The sequence below is a fragment of the Micromys minutus genome, assembly GCF_963924665.1.
Source record: "Micromys minutus genome assembly, chromosome: 1".
NCBI lineage: Eukaryota > Metazoa > Chordata > Mammalia > Rodentia > Muridae > Micromys > Micromys minutus.
The window spans coordinates 158136200-158161507 of NC_137969.1; the positions used below are offsets into that span (position 1 = coordinate 158136200).

The window sequence follows — 25308 nt, forward strand, 5'->3', positions numbered from 1 at the left end:
CCAGTTATTTTTAAGTATAAGATTCCATGACTCTGGTTTATAAACAATGATCTGATAATAAATAAACCTAGAACGTGCTGCTGTTTCGGCTGATCGGGGTCACAGCTTGACCATCTAGAATCATGAAACAAAAACAGTAAAAAGAAACACAGAACCTTAGGTTTTAGACAAACTGTGAGAAATAGCATCACAAACAGGCGAATTTATTCTCCGAGTGTCATTTCAGGCTGAGTTCTCAGGCATTCCAGCAACACTCAAGTCCACACCGAGAAACACCGCTGGAGCTGGAAGAGCTCTACCCACGTCTGGCCTCTGCTTACCTGAGGTGTGATCTGCTGCTGCATGCCTGACCTCATGTTCATGCCCACGGGACCATTTGCTGCAAACTGGTTCAGGATAGCTTGCCGGTTTTGGTGCATCAGCTAAGGGAGATGGAGACAAGGAAAGATCACATGTCTACAGCTAAACATGGCATGGCATTATGAAGTAGCACAAACTTCACTGATCACTGAAAAGTTTTAGTAGTGAAGTTTACTAATATCTCCCATTCAATTTGCCAAAGGGCTAATAACTCCCACTCTCTTGTCAGATAATCGTTGCCTTCAGATCATTTAAAGGCAGGATATACATATAGATATACACATACAATATTAGTACTTCTGAGAGCATATGAATAGTTACTTCAGGAAAGTATTATATTAGAGGAAAAGAAACAGCTTTAGGTCTTAAAATATCAGGACGGAGCAGGTATAAAGCGAGGACAAGCCTGTAAGGGAGGCTGTGGGGGGACACACAGAAGCCAAGGCCCTGGCGGCACTCACACTGCATCTGAAACTATACTTGGGGAAAATCCAACATGATATCATTAGCCAGAGAGAATTACGTAAGAAGCAAATGCTCTGAGAAAATGGATTATTTATTTAACTAGAAGAAGTAATCACTTTAGACCCACATTTCCCAAATTGCTGTTCCAAAGCACATTGTTCTGTGAGACATTAATAGATGTGCCAGGAAAATAGCATACTGTGCTGTAGGAAGTACTGGAAATGAGGGTTATATAAGGTGAAATAGTTATTTACTGCAGTAATGTTATGTGCTTTTAATCGGCCAAGCACGCTGTGCATCTCCGAGAAGGGACAGCCTGCAGTTTGTTGATCACAAATCCTTTTCTTCGCCTTATTTACAGCTGTTAATCTTGATCTCCAAGAATAACCTGTGGGACGCTGATTTGGAGGGTCAGTTTGGATCAGGCTAGTGTCACAGAACTATGAGTCCCTTTTTAGGCAACAATAAAGTCACTTGGAAGATTTCATTGTAAATTATCTGTAGATTACGTTTTTAAAACTTCCTCAAATAACTTAATAGCAACAACCAAAACACTAATACTATATTATTCTGCTCTTTTATTTTTGTTGTTGCAGTGATGGAGACTGACCCTCACAGATGCTATGCAAGCACTCCCCTCCTGAGCTAGACTGAGGTCTCACTAAGGTACCCAGATCCATTTTAAACTGTTGGGCAGTGATGATCCTCCTGCACTGGTTTCCTGAGTAATGTAGGCATATGCTATGAAATTCAGCTTTGTGCTACTTGATGAAGTTATAAATTGTACAAATGGATAATTATGGATATGTTTTATTGAACTACAAGTAAGGAGATAGCCTATTAGAACCACACACACACACACACACACACATACACACACATACACACACATACACACACACACACACACACACACACACACACACACACACACACACGTAAACCCAAAGCCCTGTGAAGAGTGATTAAGTTTCTTATTGCCTAACAGCTTACCGCTTAATTCTGGATTCATTTATTTTCTGACTCACAGTAGATCAAAAAACAGAACAAAACAGACTTTGTGGAAAAATTAATATAATATAAATGTTAAAGTAAAAACCCAAGCTTTGTGAAATAAGATAAAACAGTCACAATCATTTAAAAATAAAGACGCTTTTACAATGACATCAAAGGACTCAGTCCCCAAGCCTATGCACAGCACTCAGAAGGCCATGACAGGAGTATATATGCAGCAACACTGTTCCTGAGTTGGTAAATACTCCCACTGTGAGCAATCATTTAAGAGATGTAAAGGAAGCAGAGCAACGGCATTGCCTCTGCAGCCCCTCACACATGTGTAATCTCTCAGGTATGATTCCCTCTGCAGCCCCTCACACATGTGTAATCTCTCAGGTATGATTCCCTCTGCAGCCCCTCACACATGTGTAATCTCTCAGGTATGATTCCCTCTGCAGCCCCTCACACACGTGTAATCTCTCAGGTATGCTCGGCAGCCCTGTGCCACTCTTGGAACAACTAGAAGGAAACTCAGCTTTTTTCCTGAACTGAATATGAAATAATTTCGTGAGTTCAAGGACCTGACCTCATTCCTTGCTGGGCATTGCTTACTAAACCTTTAACCTGAGACCACATTTCCTTAACTGTAGCTTGTAAGTTGAGTACATAAGCTTATCTCTACCTTTTGACTTAGCATTCAGCACACACTGCTTGCAGTGTGATACATTGTTTCCAGCAGACAGTGAGTTCCTTGTATGATTTACCTTTTATATTTCTTTAGGGTACTTAAGAGTGCACCCCAGGGATGTCTAATTAATATATTCAACATTTCTATGATTATTTCCTTTCTGAAAGTGAATAGCAGATCTGGGTGTGATAACATGCCCAACTGGAGTCTCAGCTTCCTTCTCTAGGCTGTGTGGGTTGGAGAAGGCTGTGAAGATGTTGGAAGTGCCCTCTACCATTGTCCCAGCTTTCTAATGTGTCTTTTTATTTATTCTTCATCCTGAATTAGTGCTGCTCTAACCAATTTCTTCAAATTCTTTTCTAGAAACTCAAAGAAGGGCTGGAGAGAAGGCTCAGTGGTTAAGAGCACTGACTGCTCTTCCAGAGGTCCTGAGTTTCAATTCCCGGCAACCATAAGATGGCTCACAACCATCTGTAATGGAATCCAATGCCCTCTTCTGGTGTGTCTGAAGACAATACAGTGTACAGTGTACTTACATAAAACAACTAAATAAATCTTAAAAATAGAGAGAGAGAGAAAAACATGTAAAAAAAAGGAAACTCAAGGAAATATGTAAGTATAGTTGAAAACCCGAAAACAAGCAACAGTGCCCTTCACCCAATCAGAGGCTCAGAGCTGGCGTGTTCCACCATCTGCTGTGGCCCCATCTGGTACTAATGCAATCTTAAATGGTTTTAGCACCACACCCATTCATTCCTTGTCATATGAGAGGTTTAATTCAGGCTCAAATCCCAGCCCTCCAGTATGTATTCTTTCTCTCATTCATATTATCCCTAGATTTCAATTTGACCAACTTCAAGTAACATGAATTTTATTTTTTCCTCAACAAACCAATTAGATTTATTTTTTCTCAATAAATCCAATTTATAAACTAAATTACAGTTCTCTTTATTTAGTAATTACATGATATCTAATCTAAAACTTGTTTGTATCTCAAAACACAAACTCTATATTCCTTTAAGCTGTAGGTTTCGAAGTGCTCTGCCGCAGCTAGTATTCCTTAGTAAAAGGGTCCCTTACTCCCATCCTAGCAGACCCAGGATGGCTTTTAGATCTTTCACTGGGATCTGGGAATGGAGCAGACACTTTCACTGTAGTGACTGTGCTGTCATGGAGTGCTCTGGCACAAACCTTGGAGAAGAATGAGCCGCAGAAGACAGCACTCACCTGCTGCTGTCCCTGTAGCCGCTGCTGCAGCTGCAGCCGAAGCTGGTTGGGTGCAGCTGGAGGTCTATTTAGAGTCTGCCGGGGCTGCATGCCCATGTTGGGTGAAAAGGTTCCTCGAGGAGGTGTTACTTGAACCGGCATAGTGCCCAGGGAAGGCTTCTGCCGGACCATGCCTTGGAAAGGGCCAGAGAGACCGGCAGTGGGAGAAGGAGCCGAGTATGGCTGGGGATAGAGGGTGGGCCTGTCTTCCATCATCAAAGGTGGCGTTGCTTGCTGTGGTGGGAATCTCTCAGATAATACATCTAGTCCACCTCCCTGTTAGGAAAAAAGCCAAAATAATTTATAAACAAAGTTCTGACAACACATGAGATGTGTGTCTATATAAATTTGTATGTGGGAGAAGTTATCTCTAGCAAGTCTTAGAACACATTCATTCTGAATTCATGCTCTTCAGAAGCTCATCACCCAAAGGAACCACTGCTTAAAAGTCACTCTGGTGGCTCAGGCAATGACTGAACAAGCACCTGTACGAGTTTGTCAATTCCCAGCGCTCTGTCTAGCTCGGCAAGCTCCGTTTCATCTTTGCCACTAAGGAAAGACACCAGTTGTTCCAGAAGGGCCTTCTCATCGTTTCTTCCTTCTACTGTTGTTGGTGGGCAGAGGAGCTCATCCAACTGTGAGCTAATACATTGGCTATGGGAGCAGAAGGTGAGAAAGGCAGGAGAAAATGATTCAATTTTAAAAATGCAAACACATATACATACATATATGCATAAATCTGGTTTTAGAAGGTTTTGTTACTATGTTGGCAATGAGTTCTAGTACAATAAAATGCCCTATAATTAGTGTGCAGAGATCCAAAGAACACATTTTGGATGTACTTGATGTGTGTCTATGTGGGTATGGGTATATATTCCCATATGTGCACATGAGAAGCCAGTGGCTGGTGTTAGCTGCCTTCCTCTGTAGCTTTTCACTTTAGTTTCTGAGAAACAGTCTCTCACTCACCTGGAGCTCACCGATTGGCTAGACTGGCTGGCTTCTGAGAGCCTCTTGTCTATGCCTCTCAGAGTTGGAATTATAGATTTGTGCCAGCACATTCATATCTCCTGATTTTTGGGAATCTAAACTCAGGTCCTCAAACCTATACAACCTGCTGAGCCACCTTCCTAGGCACAAAATAGCAATTAATGCATACTTTGACCAATTTCCATTCTTTTGTCATGTACTGAGAAATTTCCATATTCTTCCCATTGACTTAAAGAAATACCCTGGAAAATGAACTAAATATAATTAAGAAGGGATAAATACTTTTTAAAATGTTTATTTATTAATTTTATGTGTCTATATTTGTGCATAAGTATTTGTATGTGTAGACTGTCCTGAAGCTCTTTGTATTTTAATGTTAATTCCACTTTCCCAAGAAGGGCTGCCTAGTCACATGGCTCCAACTGAACCTTCCCATTTTAATTAGTGAAATAAAGGAAAGCCAGCGACTGGGCAGTGTGAGGGAAGTAGAGAGGCCTGAGAGGTCTGAGGAGGTCAGAGGACAGGGTTAGAGATCATGGCAACATGGAGCTTCCCAAGGACCAGCTGGATCCAGGTGGAATTGATTGGTGTTAAATAGCTATGAATATTAAGGATTTTACAGGTCTAATATCTCATATAGAAGGGCCGTTTGTATCTTTGTCTATTCGTTGCAATCTTGTTGTGTATTGGGTTTGTGGATTGAGAGTTGAATATATAAACCTGTATGAAAAGCTATCGGGCTGTAGAGTTGTATTTGTGGGATATTGGGGGTACAGAAACACCCCGAGGGCAGAGGCAGAAAACAGGCAGTAGAAAACCTGCCAAGGGAAAGGGAGTTGCACGGACAAGTTGGGTCGTGGTGAAGGCTCAGTCCGGGTTCCAGAGGAGCGAGTGACTCCAAACTAAAATTGGGCCTCGGGGCTGGTAAAGAGATAAAACAATTTTCTTTTTAAACATTTACTGCAACATGTGCATCATGATTGTACAGATTTCTGGAGAAGTCAGAAAAGAGTGGTAGATCTCTAGGAATTGAGTCACAAGTGGTTGGGAGTCAACTGTTCAGGGTACTGAGTACCAAACCTGGGTTCTCTGAAAGAGCGGAAAGCGCTCTTAACCACTGGACCATCCCCCTAGCCTCATAAAGAGTCCTTAATAAAAGTTAAAAAAAAATCAGTTAATTTATTTTTCAGATTTATTCTTTTGTTTGTGTGTGGACATGTGCATGTGTGTATGTATTTGTGTATTCCTCCCTCCCTCTTTTCCCTTTCTTTCTCTTCCTTCCCTCCCTCCCTCCCTCCCTTCCTCTCCCTCCTTTGGAATTTGATGTTGGATTTTCATGCTTGTGTGACAGTACTTTACCCAATGACCATGTTGCCAGACCTTAAGGTTGATTCTTATCATATTGACTGTATGAATACTACTAATTACTATGACTGAATCATAATCAAAATGGCAAATTTATTTTATGCTTTCAAAATTGATGAAATTATCTCGATAATATAAAGTAACTATTATATACAAAAAAAATTAAGTTGAAAAACATTAACATACTAGTAGTTCAGCCAAAAACACCACCAAATTGCTCACTGATTCATGAAGACAGCATGCAATCTAATTCAAGATGACATTAATTGATGTATAAAATTATATATATGTATATATATATATATATAATAATAAAAATATTATTACATGAGCAATATGACAAAGAATTATTCTTCTGGAAAAGAAAGAAAAAGCAGTTCAGAAAATGTCCTAAATATATTTATTTTTCCCTTGATTGACATGTATGAGATGTAGTCTGTGTTGTGAAACCCAGATGCCTGTGTAAATTAAGAAATTACACTCCACTGAGAATGGAATACTGAACAGATATGTTTTCTTTCTTTACATAGTCTTGCTCTAAAGAATTTAAGGCAACACAATTGGTACAGGAAGGCCAGTTTGTCCACAGGAATACAGGGACATCAAAGCAATACAAAGCGATGAAATGCAGAATGAGATGGGCATATCATATCGGCCTGGTGGCGATTACAAAGGAGACCTGCCTGTGGTCATACGGTAAATGCTCTGCTTGATCTAAGCTACATCCTCTCGTGCCCCCTTTTAATTAAACACTCACAGTATTGTACAGTGCACACTGAAGTCCAGTGTGGGGAGGGTAGCTCCTGCTTTAGAAGCTGATAATATAAAAAATACAAAGCATTTTACTTACTCTTCTGGTTTATTCTGATTTATCGCCGTCACAGTATTATTTGCCCATGGAATCTGGTCCCCTGCTCCTGGTTGTCCAAACTGGTTATCGATTGCTTCTAATTCTAGTTCAGGCAATCCTAATCGAAAAGAAAAGATTCACTGTCACAAAGGAGGACAAGGTAGCATTTCACAAGTAACACACTAAGACGGGAGAGTAGGATTCCCTATAAAGTATCACCTATGCTACTCAGATTAAAAAAAAAAAAAAAAAACAGGCAGGATTATGTTTTTGGAACTGAACAATACATGCACTTTAGAAAAATTATCTACAGCAGCTTTAAAAAATTATTTTATTTTATGTTTTGCCTGCATGTATGTCTGTGTACCTGAAGAGGCCATAAGAGAGTGTCAGGGCCTCTGAAACTGAAGTTACAGATGGTTGTGAGCCACCAGTGGGTGCTGGGAACTAAACTCAGGTCCTCTGAAAGGGCAGCCCATGCTCTTGACCAATAAGCCATCCTTCAGCCCCATGTAGCAACTCTCTGAAAGTGTTATGGCTATCTGTAAACTAACCACCTTAGGGAAAACTAGAAATAACCTAAACTCCAGAAATCCTCGGACTTATGGATTAAGGTATAGATGCTGACAATGTGCTGTTGAATAAAGAAGAGAGAATGTTCTAAGACACTATATTTGCCTAGATCCTGTCCCTATAAATGCATAAAAACTGACAGAAAAATTCTAGGAGACTCTCCTTGTGTGTCTTTTTGGTTCATGTTAGGCAGCAAGCGAGATTATTCTTTTGTTTATAATGCATATTGTAATTTCTAAAGTGAATACAATCTAATCCATTATTGTTTTGGGCTTAATTGTACTCTTCTCCCCCAAATTCATTATGTGGAAAGTCTAACATCTAGGACTTCAAAACATGACTAATCAGAGACAGAACTTTTGATGAGGTAACTTATTGCAAATAGGCCATTACTGTGACTCCTAATTCACTATAGCTAATGTCTGTATAACCAGAGAAGGTAAGGACATCAATGTCACAGAGGGAAGGCAGCCAGTCCCAAGATAAAGGAAAGAAACTTCAGAAGAACCTTTCCTTTGACACCTGGGATCTCTAGCCTCCCAGACTGTGAGATAATAATGTGTGGCTTTGTTACAGCAGCCATAACTAAGACAGTTTTTTAAAAAGTAAGAGGGCCTTGGAGTTTGCTGCTTTTGTGGTACTAGGGACTGAAGCCAGTGCCAATGAATGCTAGGCACCAAGCTGCATACACATTCTAGGCTTTGGAAGCGTAAAGAGGAAATTTATTTAAGTAGATTTCACTTTCTAGTAGTGTCAGACACCTGTAATTCTAGCACTCAGGAAGCTGAGGCAGATGGATTGCCACAAGTTTGAGGCGAGGTGGTCTGTATACTAAGTTCATGGCTAGCCTGAGATACATAGATCTGTCTCAACCAAAACCAAAACCCCAAGTTCCACATTTTAATTATGAATGAGCAGATTTGAGGATGTCTAAAAAATACACAAAACACATACATTGTTTTCGGTGTATATGTGATCATGTGTGCATGTGTGTACATACATACTCAATTATGTAAGATGGGAGCTCAGAGTTTGACTTTGGGTGTCTCCACTGTCCCCTCCTACCTTTTTTTTTTTTTTAATAAAAACATGTTTGAATGTTTTGACTATGCATATGTCTCAGTACTGAGTGTGCTCCCAGTTCAGAGGCCAGAAGGGGTCAGATCCCCTGGGAAGGGAGTCCCAGACACCTGTGAGCTGTCATGTAGTTGCTACAAATCAAACCTCTGGGAACAGCCCAAGCTCATAGCAACCATTAAAACATTTCACCTAGAGTGTGTCACTTTGCTAAACTGGCTGGCCTACAGCCTTCTGTAGTTCTCTTCTCCCTGGCATCAGATCTGGGCTCAAGCTCTTTATCTACTGAGTCACCACCCCTACCCCAAGCCTTATGATGAATTTTTAAAAAGACCTATTTACTTTATGTATATGAGTACTTGGAGAGTGTTTTATGGATATGGTGATGGTTTGGGGAACAGGCACGTATGTCTAAATGTTTGGTCCCTAGTTAGTAGAACTCTTTTGGAAGAATTAAGAGATGTGGGCTTGTTTCCAGTAGCTGAGTAGTACTCCATCTGCTACTAGAAACAATGACTTTACAAAATTCCTAGGCAAATGAATGGGTGTATCTAGAGAATATCATCCTGAGTGAGGTAACCCAGTCACAAAAGAACAGAGATAATATGCAGTCACTGATAATTGGATACTAGCTCCAGAAAGTTCTGAATACCCAAGAAACAACTCACAGACCATATGAAGCTTAAAGAAAGAAAGAAAGAAAGAAAGAAAGAAAGAAAGAAAGAAAGAAAGAAAGAAAGGCCAAAAAGTGGAAGCCTCCTTAGTCCTTCTTAGGAAAAAAAAAGTGTATAGCACCCTCTCAGAGTGGGGTACACCTAGACCTTTAAATCATTAATAATTCAAGAGCTAAGAATGTAGCCTTGTGGCAATTCTTGGTATTTAAAAATCATTATGTTTAATCTTTACACACCAAGAAAACTTTGACTATTTCCATGTTACATTTGTTTTACATGTACTTTATGCTTATTGTAACTAGTAAGATTTCAATGCATACTATCAAACCTTTAAAAAAATCAAGTACTGACAAAATATATCCATATAGTTTTATGCAAAAATGCTTTTAAAATCTGTACATTTATCTTTGTTTAAAATAAAATTGTTTAATTAAAAAAAAAAGAAATGTGGCCTTGTTAAAGAAGGTGTGTCAATGGGGGTGAGCTTTGAGGTTTCAAAAGGCTGAGTCTCCACCCCCTCCTCTCTCTGCCTGCTGTGTGCACATCAGAATGTAAAGCTCTCAGGTAATGTTCCAGTGCCCTGTCTGTTTGCTTTCTGCCATCACAGTCATCGACTTACCCTCCAAAATTTTAAGTAGCCCCCAATTAATTGGTTTCTTTTATAAAATTTGCTTTGGTCATGGTGTCTCTCCATAGCAACAGAATAGTAACTAAGACACCCTCTTGGACTATGGACCTGGTGCTCTTGGAGGCCAGAAAAGGGCACCATATCATACAGAACTGGAGTTACTTATGGTTTTAAGCTGACATTAAGTGCCAGGAATTGAGCCTCGGTCTTTTGCTAGAGCAACAAGTGCTCTTAATTGCTGAGCCAACTATCCAGCCTGAAACTTCCTTTATTTAAATGAATGAAACTAAAACTTTTAATTAAACTTAAGTCCAATGAGGACGGAGGGTATAAAAGTCTGGGGTAGGATTCTGAAAGATACAACAACTACCACAACAAACACCTGATAAAATAAAACAGTGATGGGAAATACACTCTTGGTTTCTCTCGGTAGCCAGGTCTGGTCAGCGGCTTCCTGAGGTCCCACAGGTTTCCTAAGGTTGCCCTGCTGCTCTGCGCTAGCAGCAGAGCTGTAGAACTAACCATTTAAGAAACATAGCCTAGAAAAAGTCAATCATATTTTGTTTTGAGAAAATGTACAAGGCCGTGTACTATCATTGTCAAGCCCTGCAGTTAAGACAGTTTACTTAACTCAGTGGTAGAACACAACATTTTATTTTACTAGTCTTGAGGAAAAATGCTAAGAGAATAAGTTAGATAAAATATTGTCAAAATAGCTAGACATGGTGGCATATGCCTATAATCTTAGCATTGAGAAGCTAAGGCAGGCAGTTCTAGAGTTGAAGGCCAGCCTGCCTTGTTTCAAATTAAAAAACAAAACTAAACCCCCAAAAGAATGGAGAAAGATTCATGTGTTATATCTGATGTCCAGGGAAGCATAAATAAAAACAAAAACAATAAAGCCTACAACCAAAACCACTTTGATTCACTTAAAAGTTTTGCTTATATAGGTTGGATGTTTAAAGGAAGTTTGTCCAGGACCACTTCAAACTTTAGACTTTTTTCAGAAACTGCCTTTTATAGAAATTCATTAGAAGCTAGGAAATACATGAGTTTTCTGTTTGGTTGGGGTAGGGGAGCCCTATTTTTAGCCATGCTTGTTTTCTCACCACAGACAAAAATGAGAATATGTATGTATGTGAGTACATATATTACATATGTGTGTGCATTCGTGCATGTGTGTGTGCGTGCGTGTGTGTACATACTCTTAAGTATGTACACACACAGAGAAGACGAAGAGAAGTCTGTATATCATATAGATAATATTACATAGTTTTATTGGTATTGTTTTGCTATCTTATGTGACTATCTTAATTACTAAAATAAATTGTAAAATCCCATACTACATGTAACATCTAAAACAAGAAAGTGCAATGATTCTTAAGTACTAAAAACTTATTCCATTTGGAACTTCTTTATACTTATATATTTTAATGTTCTACAAGTTGACAGGATTTAAAACATAATCATTAAGGAGATATATGTTAAGGGAACGTAGAAACAACTGCAGGAGGAGCTCACCTGTTTACTCAGACACTTCTGGGATTCCTTTGTAACTATTTAACCAGGCTGCAAGTCTTTTAAAGAGTCTCTTCATAGGTAAAGTTGATTTAAATTTTGAATAAGACAAGCGTTACTGGGATGGCAAGATGATGCCTAAGGTAAAGGCCCTTGCTATCATGATCAAGGCTGACCTCTGCCTTTACTTTGTACATCTGATCTTCCTGTCTCTGCCTCCCTGGGATTACAAGCATATACCTACATGATCAGTTTTATGTGTTGCTAGAGATAGAACCCAGGACATTATACACGTGAGACAAGCACCCTGGCAACTGCGCTATATCCCTACTTACTATTATGTAGTAGTACCTTATTTCCTTATTTACTTTTTAATATTGCAAAAAACTTATAAATTTAAGATCTGTGGCAATCCCTGATCCCACCCAAAGCATTAACAACCATGGAGAGTGTGGCATGCTGTTCTTGTAAAAGATCCCATTGAAGACAGGAAAAAGTGGTAATCCTAGGCTTAGCTGCACTCCTGAGGGAGTGAAACCCTCTCACAGCTAGCTAGATTTGAAAAGTTACCGAACCATCCAGTTTTTAAAGCTTCACTCCTACAATTAACAGGAAGGAAGACCGCTTTTATGGTCCAGTCAGGGTAAACTATCTCTCAGTAACATGCCTAGCTGATCTCTCATGTATTAAAATTTAGATGACAGCAAACATTTTTGTTCCACTGTGCTTTTAGGGTCATGTTTATTGCCTCTTCTTCTTTCCTTTTCATCACAGAGTGGAAAACTTCTTTGAATATGGAAGTGAACCCTAACTTCACTTATGTGTGGTTAACATGTGGTTAACCTTTCAATGAGAGTAGCCAATGGGTAGTCATTAACCCTGGGGCCACAGAAGTTAGAAAAGCCCCGCTCAGTGAAGGATTTGGGGCAGGAGGATCATCAGAAGAGTTCTTTTGTCAGGGAGCCCAGGTTACCCACTATGTGTACTCCTTTGCACTCTGACCAGGAGTAAGGGTATGCTACAGGTTATAGCAGATGCATCAACAAGGCCAGGATCTGACAGAGAAACATGAAGAGCTTTCCTCCTAACTTTCCAGAGAGCTATCCAAAGGCTCACAAGGGTCTCATGCTGAATTTGGAGCTTGCAGATTTAAGCTGGCTCTGTGTTGGGATTACAGGCATGTGCTGTCATGCCTAGCTTTTTGTTTTTATATGGCTATTGGGAATTGAATCTGGGCCCCTCTGCAAGCACAATGCCAATTAAACATCTCTCCAGCCTAGGTATTATTTCTTTGATCAACAAGCTTCGTTAAAAACAACATTACCAATTATCAAACATTCAATTGGCTCCCAAAGACAGGGATATAGAGACAGCTCAAAAGGATACCGCAGGGGAGAAAACTGAGAGCGTGAGGCCAACCTGGGCTACTTTGCAAGAGTCTGTCCCAAAACAAGAGTCCCCAACAAAACCCCAAAAGAACAAAACAAAAATCAGTTGAGAGAGAGAGAGAGAGAGAGAGAGAGAGAGAGAGAGAGAGAGAGAGAGAGAGAGAGAGAGAGAATCCCCAGCTGAAAGGAAGGCAGAAGCGAGGAGCAGAAGAGCAGACTCATGAAGTCTGAGGATAAAGCACAGATGGACACAGGCTGGCACCACAACTCAACTAAATTAAGACACAAGAGATTTTCCTAAATGGGTTTTCTCAGAAGAGGATCAGAGCAACTCAGGAGCAGGCCATGCACTGTTGCTGGGACAATTAAAGGACAGTGAACAGCTGCTACCGACCTCTGCTCTGATGCAGCTGACTCTGGAATGTGCCCATGGATTAAGATGGCGAGTCTGTGACTCATGGTAGAAGTTCAGCCCAGGGAGTGGGTGCCAGGGCTGCTACAAGGAGTCCTGTTGTGGACCTTTATTTCCTCTCAGCAGCTGAGAAATGAGGCCTCTATGGTCAGAATCCATGTTCACTGCCAGGAAAAGAGCTTCTTTAGCTAAAGAAACATGCTAGCTACCAGAATTTTAAAATTCTAAGTCTTCTAGTACACATTGAGCGATAGTAAAAATTTACCACTCAAGCAATGTCAACAGCAGCAAAGAGAAGAAAAACAAACTTAGTAATGAAAAAAACTTAGAAAAAAAGAGTACTAGTACAGAAATGGATAGATTATGGAGTAGCTACAATAATTGATCCTCACACAGTGTTGGGATTCTCAGAGCTTCCTCTATCTAAGGGTGCTACTGTTGAGTGAGGTTTGACGGAGCTGAGACTGGTAGGCAGGGTGCACAGGCCCCTCCAATGTGAACTCAGTACTTTGTTTTCTTATTCTGACACACTTGGGAGAGACACCCCCACCTTCATCCCAGTCTGGGTGTTGGCCCTCTTGGGGAGACAAATTCCAGGAGGAGATTCTGGAGTTAGTGGGAATCTAACCAAATAAAGCCCTTTGGGGCCAGTAGTGGGTCCTAGTATTCAAAGAAGAAAAGCTACTAAAGAGGATGTAGTCATGAAGGTGACAGGTATGAGTGGCTCTCAGTGCACATCAGTAACACTCTGTACAGCAGCAGACAGGATGCGCAACAGAGTCCAGCATGCTGCTCCCCCGTTTGACCAGTCCTGGCATTAGAGGGCCTTCTAATGGGAGAAAGAAGCGTCTCCGACTTTTTTCAAGATATTTTACTTTTATGTATATGAATGTTTGCCTGCATACATGTATATGTTCCATATGCATGGCCGGTAAGTGTAGAGGCCAGAGGAACACAGGCATCTGACCCCTGACACTGTAGTTACTGAGTGTGGGGCTGTGACCTTGGAGCCTCTGGAGGAGCACACGTGCTCTTAATGTTCACTTAATCTCACCAGCTCTGACTCCTCCAGTTCTTCGTTGGCTTTTGTAACTTCTCAGTATTTTTAGTACTGTTTTACTTCATTTAAAAAATCTTTTTCCCCTGAAATTTACTTAATTTTGTTTACATATTTTTTCTTTGTTTTATACTTGAATGTTCCCCAGCAGAGCCAGGGGTTGAAGTGATATGTCCGTTGGTCCATGCGAGACTCCTTCCTGCTCACACTCCTTCCCCTTCTGCCCTTTTCCCTTTCCTGGCTTCCTTGACTGTGATATTTTATTCACCTACCATGAATTCTTAGCCTCATAATTTATTTTATATTACTTTTGCACTTTCTTCTAGTAGCTATGGCTTTTTTTCTATCATATTTGGTTTTCTTCAATACTTTATGTGAATGAGTTTCTACCTTCATTCTCTTTTCTTTTGAAAAGTAGTGTAATCAGTTGGTGACAATTCCTGGCTGACCCTGGAGACAGGGTGCTGGTTGTTTTATTTGTTCTTCCATCACTTTTACATCTTTTTCATCTTTGTTTATTTTAAGTGACACTGGGTACAGAAATTAGCAGTTTTGGGTTTTTCATTTGATATACTGTGTCATTTTTCTTTGTTTTAAGGACTTTTATTTTATCACTGGTTTTAATTGCTTTCAGGTAATTTGATTATGATGTCCCCCCTCCTTTCCACTGTTCACAGCAAATGCTATTTCCCCCTCATTTCAGGTTCCTCCCACCTGCACCTGCTTTGGTAAAGGTCTCCAAGAAAATGCTGGTCTGTCTGGACTTGGTGGGAGGCAGAGACAGGTGTTTGAGGCCAGTCTGGTTGATATCAGCATGGTCCCAGATCAACAAGATCAAATCAATCCTTTCTACCTTATAAACAGAGCTAGGTTGGTTGTCGAGGTGGCCTTTCTTTCTCAGAGACCATGGTGCCACACTAGTCTGAAAAGAACTGTTCCTCATGTCTACTCACTCCCCAGGGTTTCCAGGGAAGAGCTGGTTTAGTGTCCACTCCTGCTACAGTGGCTGGAAACCTTAACAATTATAATATAGGCTCATTTAGCTTCTTCTAACATTACTTCTGGAAACCAGTTTCTTATCCCTTCCTCTCTTTTTCCCCTTTCTATTTTCTTCTTTCTTCCTTTTTAATTTGCTTGTTTGCTTGCTTGAAGCAGGGTCTTTCTATATAGTCCTGGTTGGCCTGGAACTCAATGGCTATACTATACTATATGGACCAGTCTGGCTTTAAACTCAGAGATCCAGCTGCCTCTGCCTCCTGAATGTTGGGATGAAAGTCATACGACACTGCCTGGCTGTTCAGCTTTCTTTTAAAAGCAGGCCTTTATTAAAGTTGTGACAGTCTCTGGCTCTATCTTCTCAGTCAGGGCAAGCTCAGTGCAAGTTTTCTCAGTTCCAGCAGCCGTCACTGTTGTTGGTCAGATGGCTTTTGCACACAATGAAAAGTGTCTTCTTTTATTTATCTATGTCTTACATTAATCAACACATAAATTTTTATTTATTTATTTAGTCCTATATCTTACTGTATTTTTACCTGGGCTAGCCTCTGAAGGCTTTCAATTTTAGTTACAAAAAACTTTTATTTTAAAAATTTATTATTCTTATTCGCTTTTTAGGGTCTCATATAGCTCAGGATGGGTTCCATATCACCGTACAGTGAAGATGACCCAGAGCTATACCTCCCAATTGCTAGAATTACAGGCATAAGTGCCTGGTTCAGTTGTTCCATCTAAATTGTACTTTGTACCCAAAGAGGGTAAGACTCGGAAAATTCATTTCTTTGTTAAATGGAATGTGAAGCTTGTATTTAGGCTTCTGACTCCTCCTCTAATGGTCTAGCCAACTGAAACACTGCTTCCAGTGTGTGAGCCAGACAACCTGGTCTTCTTTGCAGCTGCTTGAAGTCTTGGGGAATTTCCAGGAAAATTCCAGTGAGAAGGAAGTAAATGAAGACCCATGTTGGAGCCCATCAGACAATGGAGAGGACGGAAGGATTCCAGAACATTCCAGAAGTTTCCTTCACTTTCAAGGTCACACAGTGGTATTATCATCAATGATTTTTTTTCCAATTTTGAAATTTGATATGTGAAAAAAAGTCTGGCAGTCCAAATTTCATGAATTTCAAGTATTATAATACTAGTCTATTTTATTTAGAAGAATCTAACCAGGGTTAGAACAGTTGTGACCTATTTTAACACTGTGGTCTCCTAAATAATATTTATTGGAAAAGTCATTCTGTGGGGTAATGTATATTACTTGAAGAAAGCAATTCTATAGTATAGAAAGTTTGGGAAATGCTTGTTAAAGAAATATGAATTGGTTTCTTTAAATTAAAATCATCTGAAAACTTTAATATCCAATATCAGTAAATAATGGACATGCAGTAGTTGAAACAAAATCATTTCTTTTTATAATTATAAGACTAATATTCAAGAGAGATATTAGAAAAATATGCTCTGACCCAAGACTGCATTTCTGAGTGTTGTTATGTTCTTAGTGTTGTTCTGGAGAAGAACACAAACCACTCTCCTTACCACCAATCACTCACTGCAACAACTAAAAAAGGAGGGGTTATACTAAGCAGAACTGTCCAAGATTGGGCCATGTCTGTAATCCTAGTACTTGGGAGGATCAGTAGTTCACAGTCATCCTCAGCTATGAAGCGAGTTTGAGACTGCTCTAGGATACATCAGGACCCAATCTAAAAGAAAATGCATGATGCGTTCTTACGTCTAAAGATAACTGTTTCATGTTTAGAGAGGCCCAGTGAAAAGATGCTTCATTCTTAACAGACAAAAGTGTGCTGCAGTCGTGGAGCAAGACAAAGAGCTAACCCGAAGCTCCACTAAACACTCAAAATGGTTTGTAGCCCCAGCACATACTGTTCAGCCTGGGAGCAGATCTGGCAGTGGTAGGCTGAAGTGAAGCTGGCAGGATCTCTGACTTGATGTTTACACCGGTGACTGCAGCATCCATCCTGTCTGTCTCACACAAGCTTGGCAACTGTGCTGCCTTCTCCAGTGTGGGCAACAACTGATCAAACTGGTCAAGGTCAGCTGTAAACTAAGAAGAGAAACAAAAGTTAGAAGAAATGTGTTTTATGTTTTCATCTGAGAGAATGTAGAAGAAAGAAAGGTATTTTCTTCCATTCTAGAAACCAAATATGGTAGAGACTGAATTAAGAAGAGATAGGAGTGGAATTTTATTGAAATTATATCATCTGGTGCACGCCTTTAATCCTAGCACTCAGGAGGCAGAGTCAGGTGCATCTCTGAGTTCATGCCCACTTTTGTCTACGGAGCAAGTTACAGGATAGCCAGGGCTATACAGAGAAACCCTGACATGAAAAACAAACCAAAACACAATAACAAAAGGAAATTACAAGATCTACCTATTCTAGTAGGGAAAATGTAGACTATAAAATAATAATAATAATATATGATAGACTATAGCAACATTGTAAATCTAGTATAGCTTGGTGGAAAATGTGGATATAAGAGAAGGATTGGGCTGGAAAGAGATAGAGATGACTATGCCATGATACATTGTGGTGCTTTGTTTTTCTGACTTAGTTTTCAAAATTCTGTAATACTTTAAATTTATATCATTACAACTTTTTAAATATTAAAAAAAAGTTTGTGGAAAATATTTTTTTTAAGTGTGAGAATTTCCAGGATCTCAGAAAACCCAAGAATTTAACAGAGTAGAGAGTCTGCCTGAGGCTATATATAAAAGGAATTTTAGAGTAGTAGTATACTACAATACTGTGAGATAGTTAATTAGCACAAATATTTACCCATTTATGTTTCATCATTTTACTGAACTAATTTTTCCTTTTAGATTGTGTCTGTAGAATTTCATGTATGTACTTTAAATGCCTGAGTTTTCCAAAGCTGTACCTCACACACTGTCTCCTACAGCAACAGTCCCGTCACTCTCACTGCTGAATAATATCGCTTTATACGAACACGTCACAGCAGAGTCACCCATTCTCTGTAATGGAGTTTTGGGATATTTCTAGTTTTTGGCTACTATAAGTAATGCTTTGTGAACAGTTTAAGCATATCTTTTATCATGCACGCATAAGGAGCATGAACCATATGGGAAAAAATGGACAAATTCAACCGTATTAAAATAAAATTTGCTTCAGAGGACACCTGCAATGTATAGTCAGTGGTAGACCATTCCTCAGACACATGAGACTTATACAGAGGCCAACAGAAAGAAAACAACACACTAAAAAAAAAAAAAAAAAAAAAAAAAAAACCACATACATGCTAACAATGAATTTATGCACAATTTAGGATTATGCAATTCCACTTCTAAATATAAACTTAGCAGATATGTGTGCACATGGCCATTGAGACATATGTATAAGCATATTTGATACACGGCGACATTATTTTGTGAAGATATTTAAAATTTTAATCTTCAAGCTTGATAATTTTTAATATACTTAATGTTTAAGGCTATGTTTCTGCTGAAAATGTTAGATTTACTGTATTAAAAATATGAGACATAGCCTTATATTCAGAGAACATACCATAAAGAGCACTGAAAACATGAAGAGGGACATGGCTTAGCCCAGGGAAGTGAAGAACTTTCCCAGGTGTAGAATGTGTTAAGGAAGAGAGATACTTTAAGAGACAAAAAAATTAAGCTGCTTCAGGAAATTCAAGGGCCTGAGCATACTAAGTATGACCCTTGTCTCCCAATGGAGAGTCCTAATAAGCTGTACTATGAATGTGTCATTTAGTTGTGGAGGGCTCTCTACCTTCACGACGTGAATGCTCTCAGAAGGAAAGCGGCTTCTTTTATGACATTCTTTCACAGTTCATAAGCATTTACTCAATAAACAACTCCGCCTTAACTTTAATACCAGCCCTACACCACCTTAAACATAATGTTTCTAACACTTATGAACAGCTTATTTTTACTCCTGTCTCAGGACATGTTGAGTAAAGGCCCTGCTACCCAGAATAGCTAAAATCTGGCCTTCTGCTGAGGGTACTAAGAAGCAGAAGAGAGGAAAGAGGCTTAGGAGCCATCTTCGGTCTACCTGTGTGCTCACACTCCTCTCTTCTTTCATGGACATAAGAGCTTCCTCAAATTAGCTGTTACCCAGAGTCCTCTGAAGAACTTTCAAAATGCACATATTTCTGGATTCTGTCCCAGAATGGTGTTACTATATGACATTGTGAGAAGGGAATGAGGACAGGCATATTTTAAAATGTCCTAAGATGTTGGGTGTGGCCACATCAGCCTTTAATCATAACAGAGGTAAGAGGTGAGTTCAAGGCCAGCCTGGTCTACATAGTCAGATCCTATAGCTACTACACATAGACTACTTATATATCCTGGAATGGCTTATTTGGAAAGACTGACAATACTCCAAACGCTCTTAAGATGTAAACTCCAACTCTATAGAAAAACAGTAAAAAGGAAGAGAGGGTCATCATTTAAAACAACACAGGGTTGTTGCAGCCTCTAGAGTTTTATAAGGAATGTCTGAGGGCACTCCATGGCTTCAACCTCTACTTCAGTAGTTTTCAACCTTCCTAATGCTGTGACCTTTTAATACAGTTCCTCACACTATGCTGATCCTCAACCATAACATTATTTTCATTGCTACTTCATAACTATAATTTTGCTATTGTTATGAATGTGATACAAATATCTGATATGCAGAATATCTGGTGTATATGACCCACAGGTTGAGAACCACTGCTCTGAACTAATTCCTTAGTGCTGAAAAGGGAAGAAAGAATAAGAGCCCATCCAGATCTGGTCTAGAGTGAGAGTAGACAAGGTAAAACAGAGAAGAAATAAAAGCCCATTCTGTGAAGCAAAGATTCACCCACCTGGCTCTGAGACTCCAGCTTAACTTCCTCGGGAGCAGGTTTGGTCATTGGGGTTGGGTTTGTGTTACAAGGATCCATCTGTTCTTTCTTTTCCACTTTGACCTTTACGTCATCTAGGCTCAGGTTTGGAGTTGACCTTAAATCTTTTTCATCTTTGTCTAAAAGGTAGCGTAGGAGCTGATGGTCTTTCGACTCTTTTTTCTTCGAAGCATCCAGTTCTAGTTTGATGCTGGCACTCCCCTGGGCTTGTCCAGACACTGACACAGCAGTAGAAGCTGATGTACTGTCCTTCTTCTCAGGTTCCACAGACAAGGTGGTGATGTCTGAGGGGCTGCCCTCCTGTAAAAGCCGGTGCAGAATTTTATGCCGCTCAGTCAGAGAGCTGTGGGAAGAGGGACAAGTACCTCCGGAGGGGTTAGAGGAGGCAGAGCTGGAAGTTCCAGTGCAAGACAGAACATCTTTGCAGCTTGTGTCTATGTCAGCATGCCGTAGCTGCTGCTCTGCCGTCGTCGTCAATAGCTGTACTAGTTTGTGACTAGTCTGAGAGTACTTACTGTCTCCATCTGAGAGTCTGTCATTGTTATGCAGAAGACCTGAGTCCAGAGGCTTGCCATCGTTAGCACTGTTGTCTGACTGAATCATTTCATTTAAAATGGATGCAATCTCTTTGCTATCTTTGGACTCAGCTTTTGCTGGTTGCATACTTAATCTGCTAGGTGAATTCTGTGAGCTCATCTGTCGAAGGACTGGAGAACCGGCAGAGAAGCCAACAGAGTTATTGGGTCCTTCATTCATACCTTGTAAAGATGTTACTGGGATATTTGAGTAGGATCGGTTATTATTATTACAGGCACCACTAGTAATGCCAACTGGGGAGCTTAATGTTGGAATATTTGGAGGAAATGAATTGTTTGACATCCTGGCCCTTGTTGCCAAGCCAGAATTAGCTTGTCTCCGAGGAGACATGAACTGTGCGAGGGAAATTCCTGTACCTTCCATAGGAGAATTATTGAGGTTTAAAGACGAATTACTGCTCTGGGAACCTGCCTGTCCCTGGTTTAAGGCAACATTGGCTACAATCTGATTTCCAGGTGAACATCCAAAGTTCCCTTGGTTGTTGCTAGAGTTACTATGACTGCTGCTGCTGTTAAGGTCTGAGCTCTGTTGGCGGTTTACTCTGGCAGAGACCATGTTGTTGTTGGATGGTGGCAACGAGGATGAACGGGTCACACCATGGGCTGGAGAGATACCAGGATTGACTGAGGGGTTTATTCGGGGAATTGACATTCCAGAATTAGTGTCGTCTTGAGGAGAAAGCCCACTGTGCTCCCTAGGGGAAAAAGACATTATTATTCAATCATTTAAATCTGTTTTCATTATATTTTCATGATGAAATTATAAGAAAGGCCATTAGCCTCATTAATGTTCCAAACTATCAAATAGAGAGTTTCTGTATCACCTTAAATTAAGGGACTCAGGGACCTGCCATTACCACTGAGAAAGGGCAGCATCACTTCCTAGGAAACTGCACCTATGGATTCTTACATCACTGACAGTTTCAGTGGTATGAGAAACAAATTGGTGTTGGGAAAATATGCAATAGATACACTAATAAACTTATCTAAATTAATAAAAGCAATTATTATTGCAGTAATAATTTACTTTGAAGGAGAAACTTCCCACACCTTTATTTAGAAAGCATTTTATTTACGATTCCACTGTCACAGTTTTTAAGTATTTCAACTCCAAAGAGGAAGACTGGGTAAGGAAAATACTTTGTTGCTGATGCAAAAATTAAAGAGGGTGATATGTAGACATAGCAGATGTTTTGGAAGAGAAATCACAATATGAAAAAAAAAGAACTGTGCTAATTCCACTCACAAGAAAAATTTCAACTAAAACTAGAAAAAAATCAGAATACTGAACTCAGGTTTAACTGAGCTCTTTACCCAGATGTGTAACTATGACAACAGATTTGTGACTGGCATTACCATGTTCCAATACGCAAAACATCAGATGGAAAAAAGATGAAGTGAGGGGGAAATGTCTTTGTTTTTAATGCTGAATTATATGCACTTATAACTTAGGGCCTTTAAACAAAACAACAGCATAAAAGAATAATTTAATGATTTTCTATATGTATTAGTATAAATCTTACTTAGAGATAGGGAACAAATTAGAAGCAATATTGAAAGACTTCAAGTTGAGAGTTTAATGAGTAAGGCTTCTATAATAAACTGTCAACTTGAACTCATGGGACATAGATGTCCTAATAAAGCACATTTAAAAATAAAATAACAATTTTGTTATCAACTTTGAGGTTTTTTCTAAGGTTGTAAGTGCTCAGGTAGAATGTTGTAAATTTATAGGCACCATTTTGTTTTCACCCCCTAAAAATGATTTCTCAGTCCCACCTTTCCTGTCTCCCTTTATGAACAACAAAGCTATTTGGTAACAAAACTCTAAAATCCAATGTGGATATACTAATAGATAATTAATATTAATTATGGAAATACTCATCAAACTATTCTTATGCTAACTTAGAATTTCTCTCCAAATAAATAGTACCTGTCGATGATATGAATTCCCATGATGAAAGGCTGCATGTCAGGACTTTGAGGGTAGCAAAGTTTACACTTGGTGTGGGCGCTAAGCATTGTCCCATCATTCAATATGAATCTATAGGATGGGCTGGAGGCAGTGCCACGAGTCATCACTGTGTCAAACAAAAGAAAAACCTAGTTAAAATTCTGACACTTGAACGCTGGGCAAAGGAGAGTTACCAAGTTTTATTTCTACCAAGAACCTCATTGAAAATGCCCGCCCAATTGATGCCTTCTCTGACTCAAAGAACAGTTCAGAGATTTGGGGAAGGGGGATTCCAGTTAAGATATACCATTTGACAGATTTTAATCCTTTAATTTGAATGGCTGCTTCCTGACATAAATTAGGACTGTGACAAACACCAACCTAATAAAATCTTAACTCTTTCTCTATAATGGGCAAGTTATTCAAATTTATTTTCTCCATTCAAAATACTGGGAAGCACTTTTCTGCCTTTTGCCTTTAGTGTTATCTTTGACAAATTTTCTTTTGTTATCTTTGGATGGCTGGTGATTTAAATTATAGCTCTATTGAGATATAGTTGATATACCATGAATTTACCCTCTCTTTAAAGTGGTTTGCAAAGTTCATTATTTACTAAAGAAATCAAATCCCTCAGGTCCCCTCTGACAAATTATTGCACATATCTATATTGCTTTAATGTTATAATTTTTAAAGTTTAATGAGCAAATTAAGATAAAACTAATGTCTACTGGTAAGGGAAAAAATAGGCTTTCAGTTAAAATACTTTACAAACAATATCACTTCACTTCTGTCTTAAAGGGCAAGAATGTAATCACTGAAGAAAGTGCTTGTGAACTGTGTAGACTGTCCAAGAAGGAAGGGCTGAAATGTCACTGCTGGTTTAGTAACACCATCAAATTCTATCTTGATGCCTTCTAGACTCAGCAATAGAAAACCCACCAAAACACAAGAACTGCTACCACAAATGTCTGTTAAAGTCTGGCATGTAAGAAAGGTGTTGAAGACACTTTACTTTTTGAGATAAAGTCTGTATATAGCCCAGGCTTGCCCTATAACCCAAGTTGGCCCCAAACATCCACTCTTCTTGCCTCTGCCTGCTAAGCACTAAGATTAAAAGTCTGTGCTGGAATACCTGCTCAGTTACATTTGAAATATCACACATAAGAGATTTAAAGTGGTCAATGAATATTTATTTCATGCTACATAGTTCCCAAGAGAAGAGAAGATATGCTCTCTTTTATCTTGGGTATCCAACACCAACTAACGAGGGAGAGTCTGTTGCCCATCAGCAGTATGATAATCTGTAAACTGCACTTTCAGCTAAGTCATGGCCATGCTTGCCAAACATAGTGCATGGAGAAATTAGTACTTAATAAGATAATAAAGGATCAAAAGAACCTTTAATGAATACCGATAATTTCTGTGGAAGGGTATAAGCAGATTTTTGCTACAATGAGTCCTAAAATTATGTTAATAATCCAAACTGTTTATATCTTTAAATAATATATATTTAGAAAAATACAACTTCAACAGAAAAGTGGCATCATATAATACACTATTAACATGAGATTTTAAAGGGCCAGAGAAAGCAAATAACAAATTTGACAGGACTTTACTTACTCCATTACCCACCTGTCTTGTTCATTTTCTAAATTTCCTTATTACATAGGGGCCAGTAGTCACCTTACAGACCTGCACTGCTCAACCCAGCAGCATGAGCATACATGTGGCCATTTGAAATTAGATGTGATGTGAAATCACTTCCTCAGTTGCATGACCTGCACTTCTAACCCTTGTTACCATGCGGCACTCTTCTATAATACTGACACTATTCCTTCATCATAAGTGTCTGTCTAGGTCCCTTTACAAACCATGCTTCGCTAGCGAGTATAAGGGCCGATGTCCTAGCAGGCCTTGTTTTCTACTCCACACTGACCTTTATGCTATGCTCCACAACAGTCATCTGGTAAGGAAGTGCTGCCTGATTGATTTTCAGTCTGGAGCTTATGTAATGGAACTGGGCTAATATTGGCATGTGATCGAATGTTCTTTCTAAAGAACAGATTTACAATCTTAGGTATGTTTTCAAACACTTATATATTAATTTATATTTTTATTCTTAGAGGAAGCCAGACTTACTCTTATAAAGAAAATTAATTAAGAGAAAATTCCTTATTGATCATCTATTTTAAATGAGAAACAACCAGAAATTTGGGATAACATGGGAACCTTAGGGTATTTGATATAGATTATAGGAACAATCTTTGGTTAATTAGGCTGCATAAACCTGTGCAAGATTGTAGCTAAAGCTATAAACATTTTTAAATTTAGATAATAAATTAAATATCATACTTAAAATTTTGATGTTAAATTATTATAGATAATAAGGTATAGATTATAGTTTATGAAAATTATTCTTTGAAATAAAAAAGGTAATTATTTAATAGAACAAAGCTTCCTATCTTTCTCCCTGGTAATGGGGATCCAGCTCAGATCTCAAACATGTTAGGCAAATACTATACCTTTAAGCAATAAAATCCTTAATTCTTAAAC

The 25308-nt window shown here is 39.1% G+C and overlaps 1 protein-coding gene across 5 annotated transcripts in view; it reads right to left on the reverse strand.

Moving 5' to 3' along the window:
* NCOA1 (nuclear receptor coactivator 1) overlaps positions 1 to 25308 on the reverse strand; it is a 222221-nt gene that overhangs the window by 25251 nt on the left and 171662 nt on the right. For all 5 annotated transcript variants that reach the window (XM_080914202.1, XM_080914200.1, XM_080914201.1 and 2 more), the window contains exons 11-17: positions 22735 to 22882; positions 20167 to 21496; positions 17188 to 17368; positions 6981 to 7098; positions 4261 to 4429; positions 3737 to 4051; positions 321 to 422 (exon numbers count right to left, since the gene is read on the reverse strand). In XM_080914202.1, the coding sequence (XP_080770328.1) occupies positions 321 to 422; positions 3737 to 4051; positions 4261 to 4429; positions 6981 to 7098; positions 17188 to 17368; positions 20167 to 21496; positions 22735 to 22882 (2363 nt within the window). The remainder of the gene's footprint in view (positions 1 to 320; positions 423 to 3736; positions 4052 to 4260; positions 4430 to 6980; positions 7099 to 17187; positions 17369 to 20166; positions 21497 to 22734; positions 22883 to 25308) is intronic.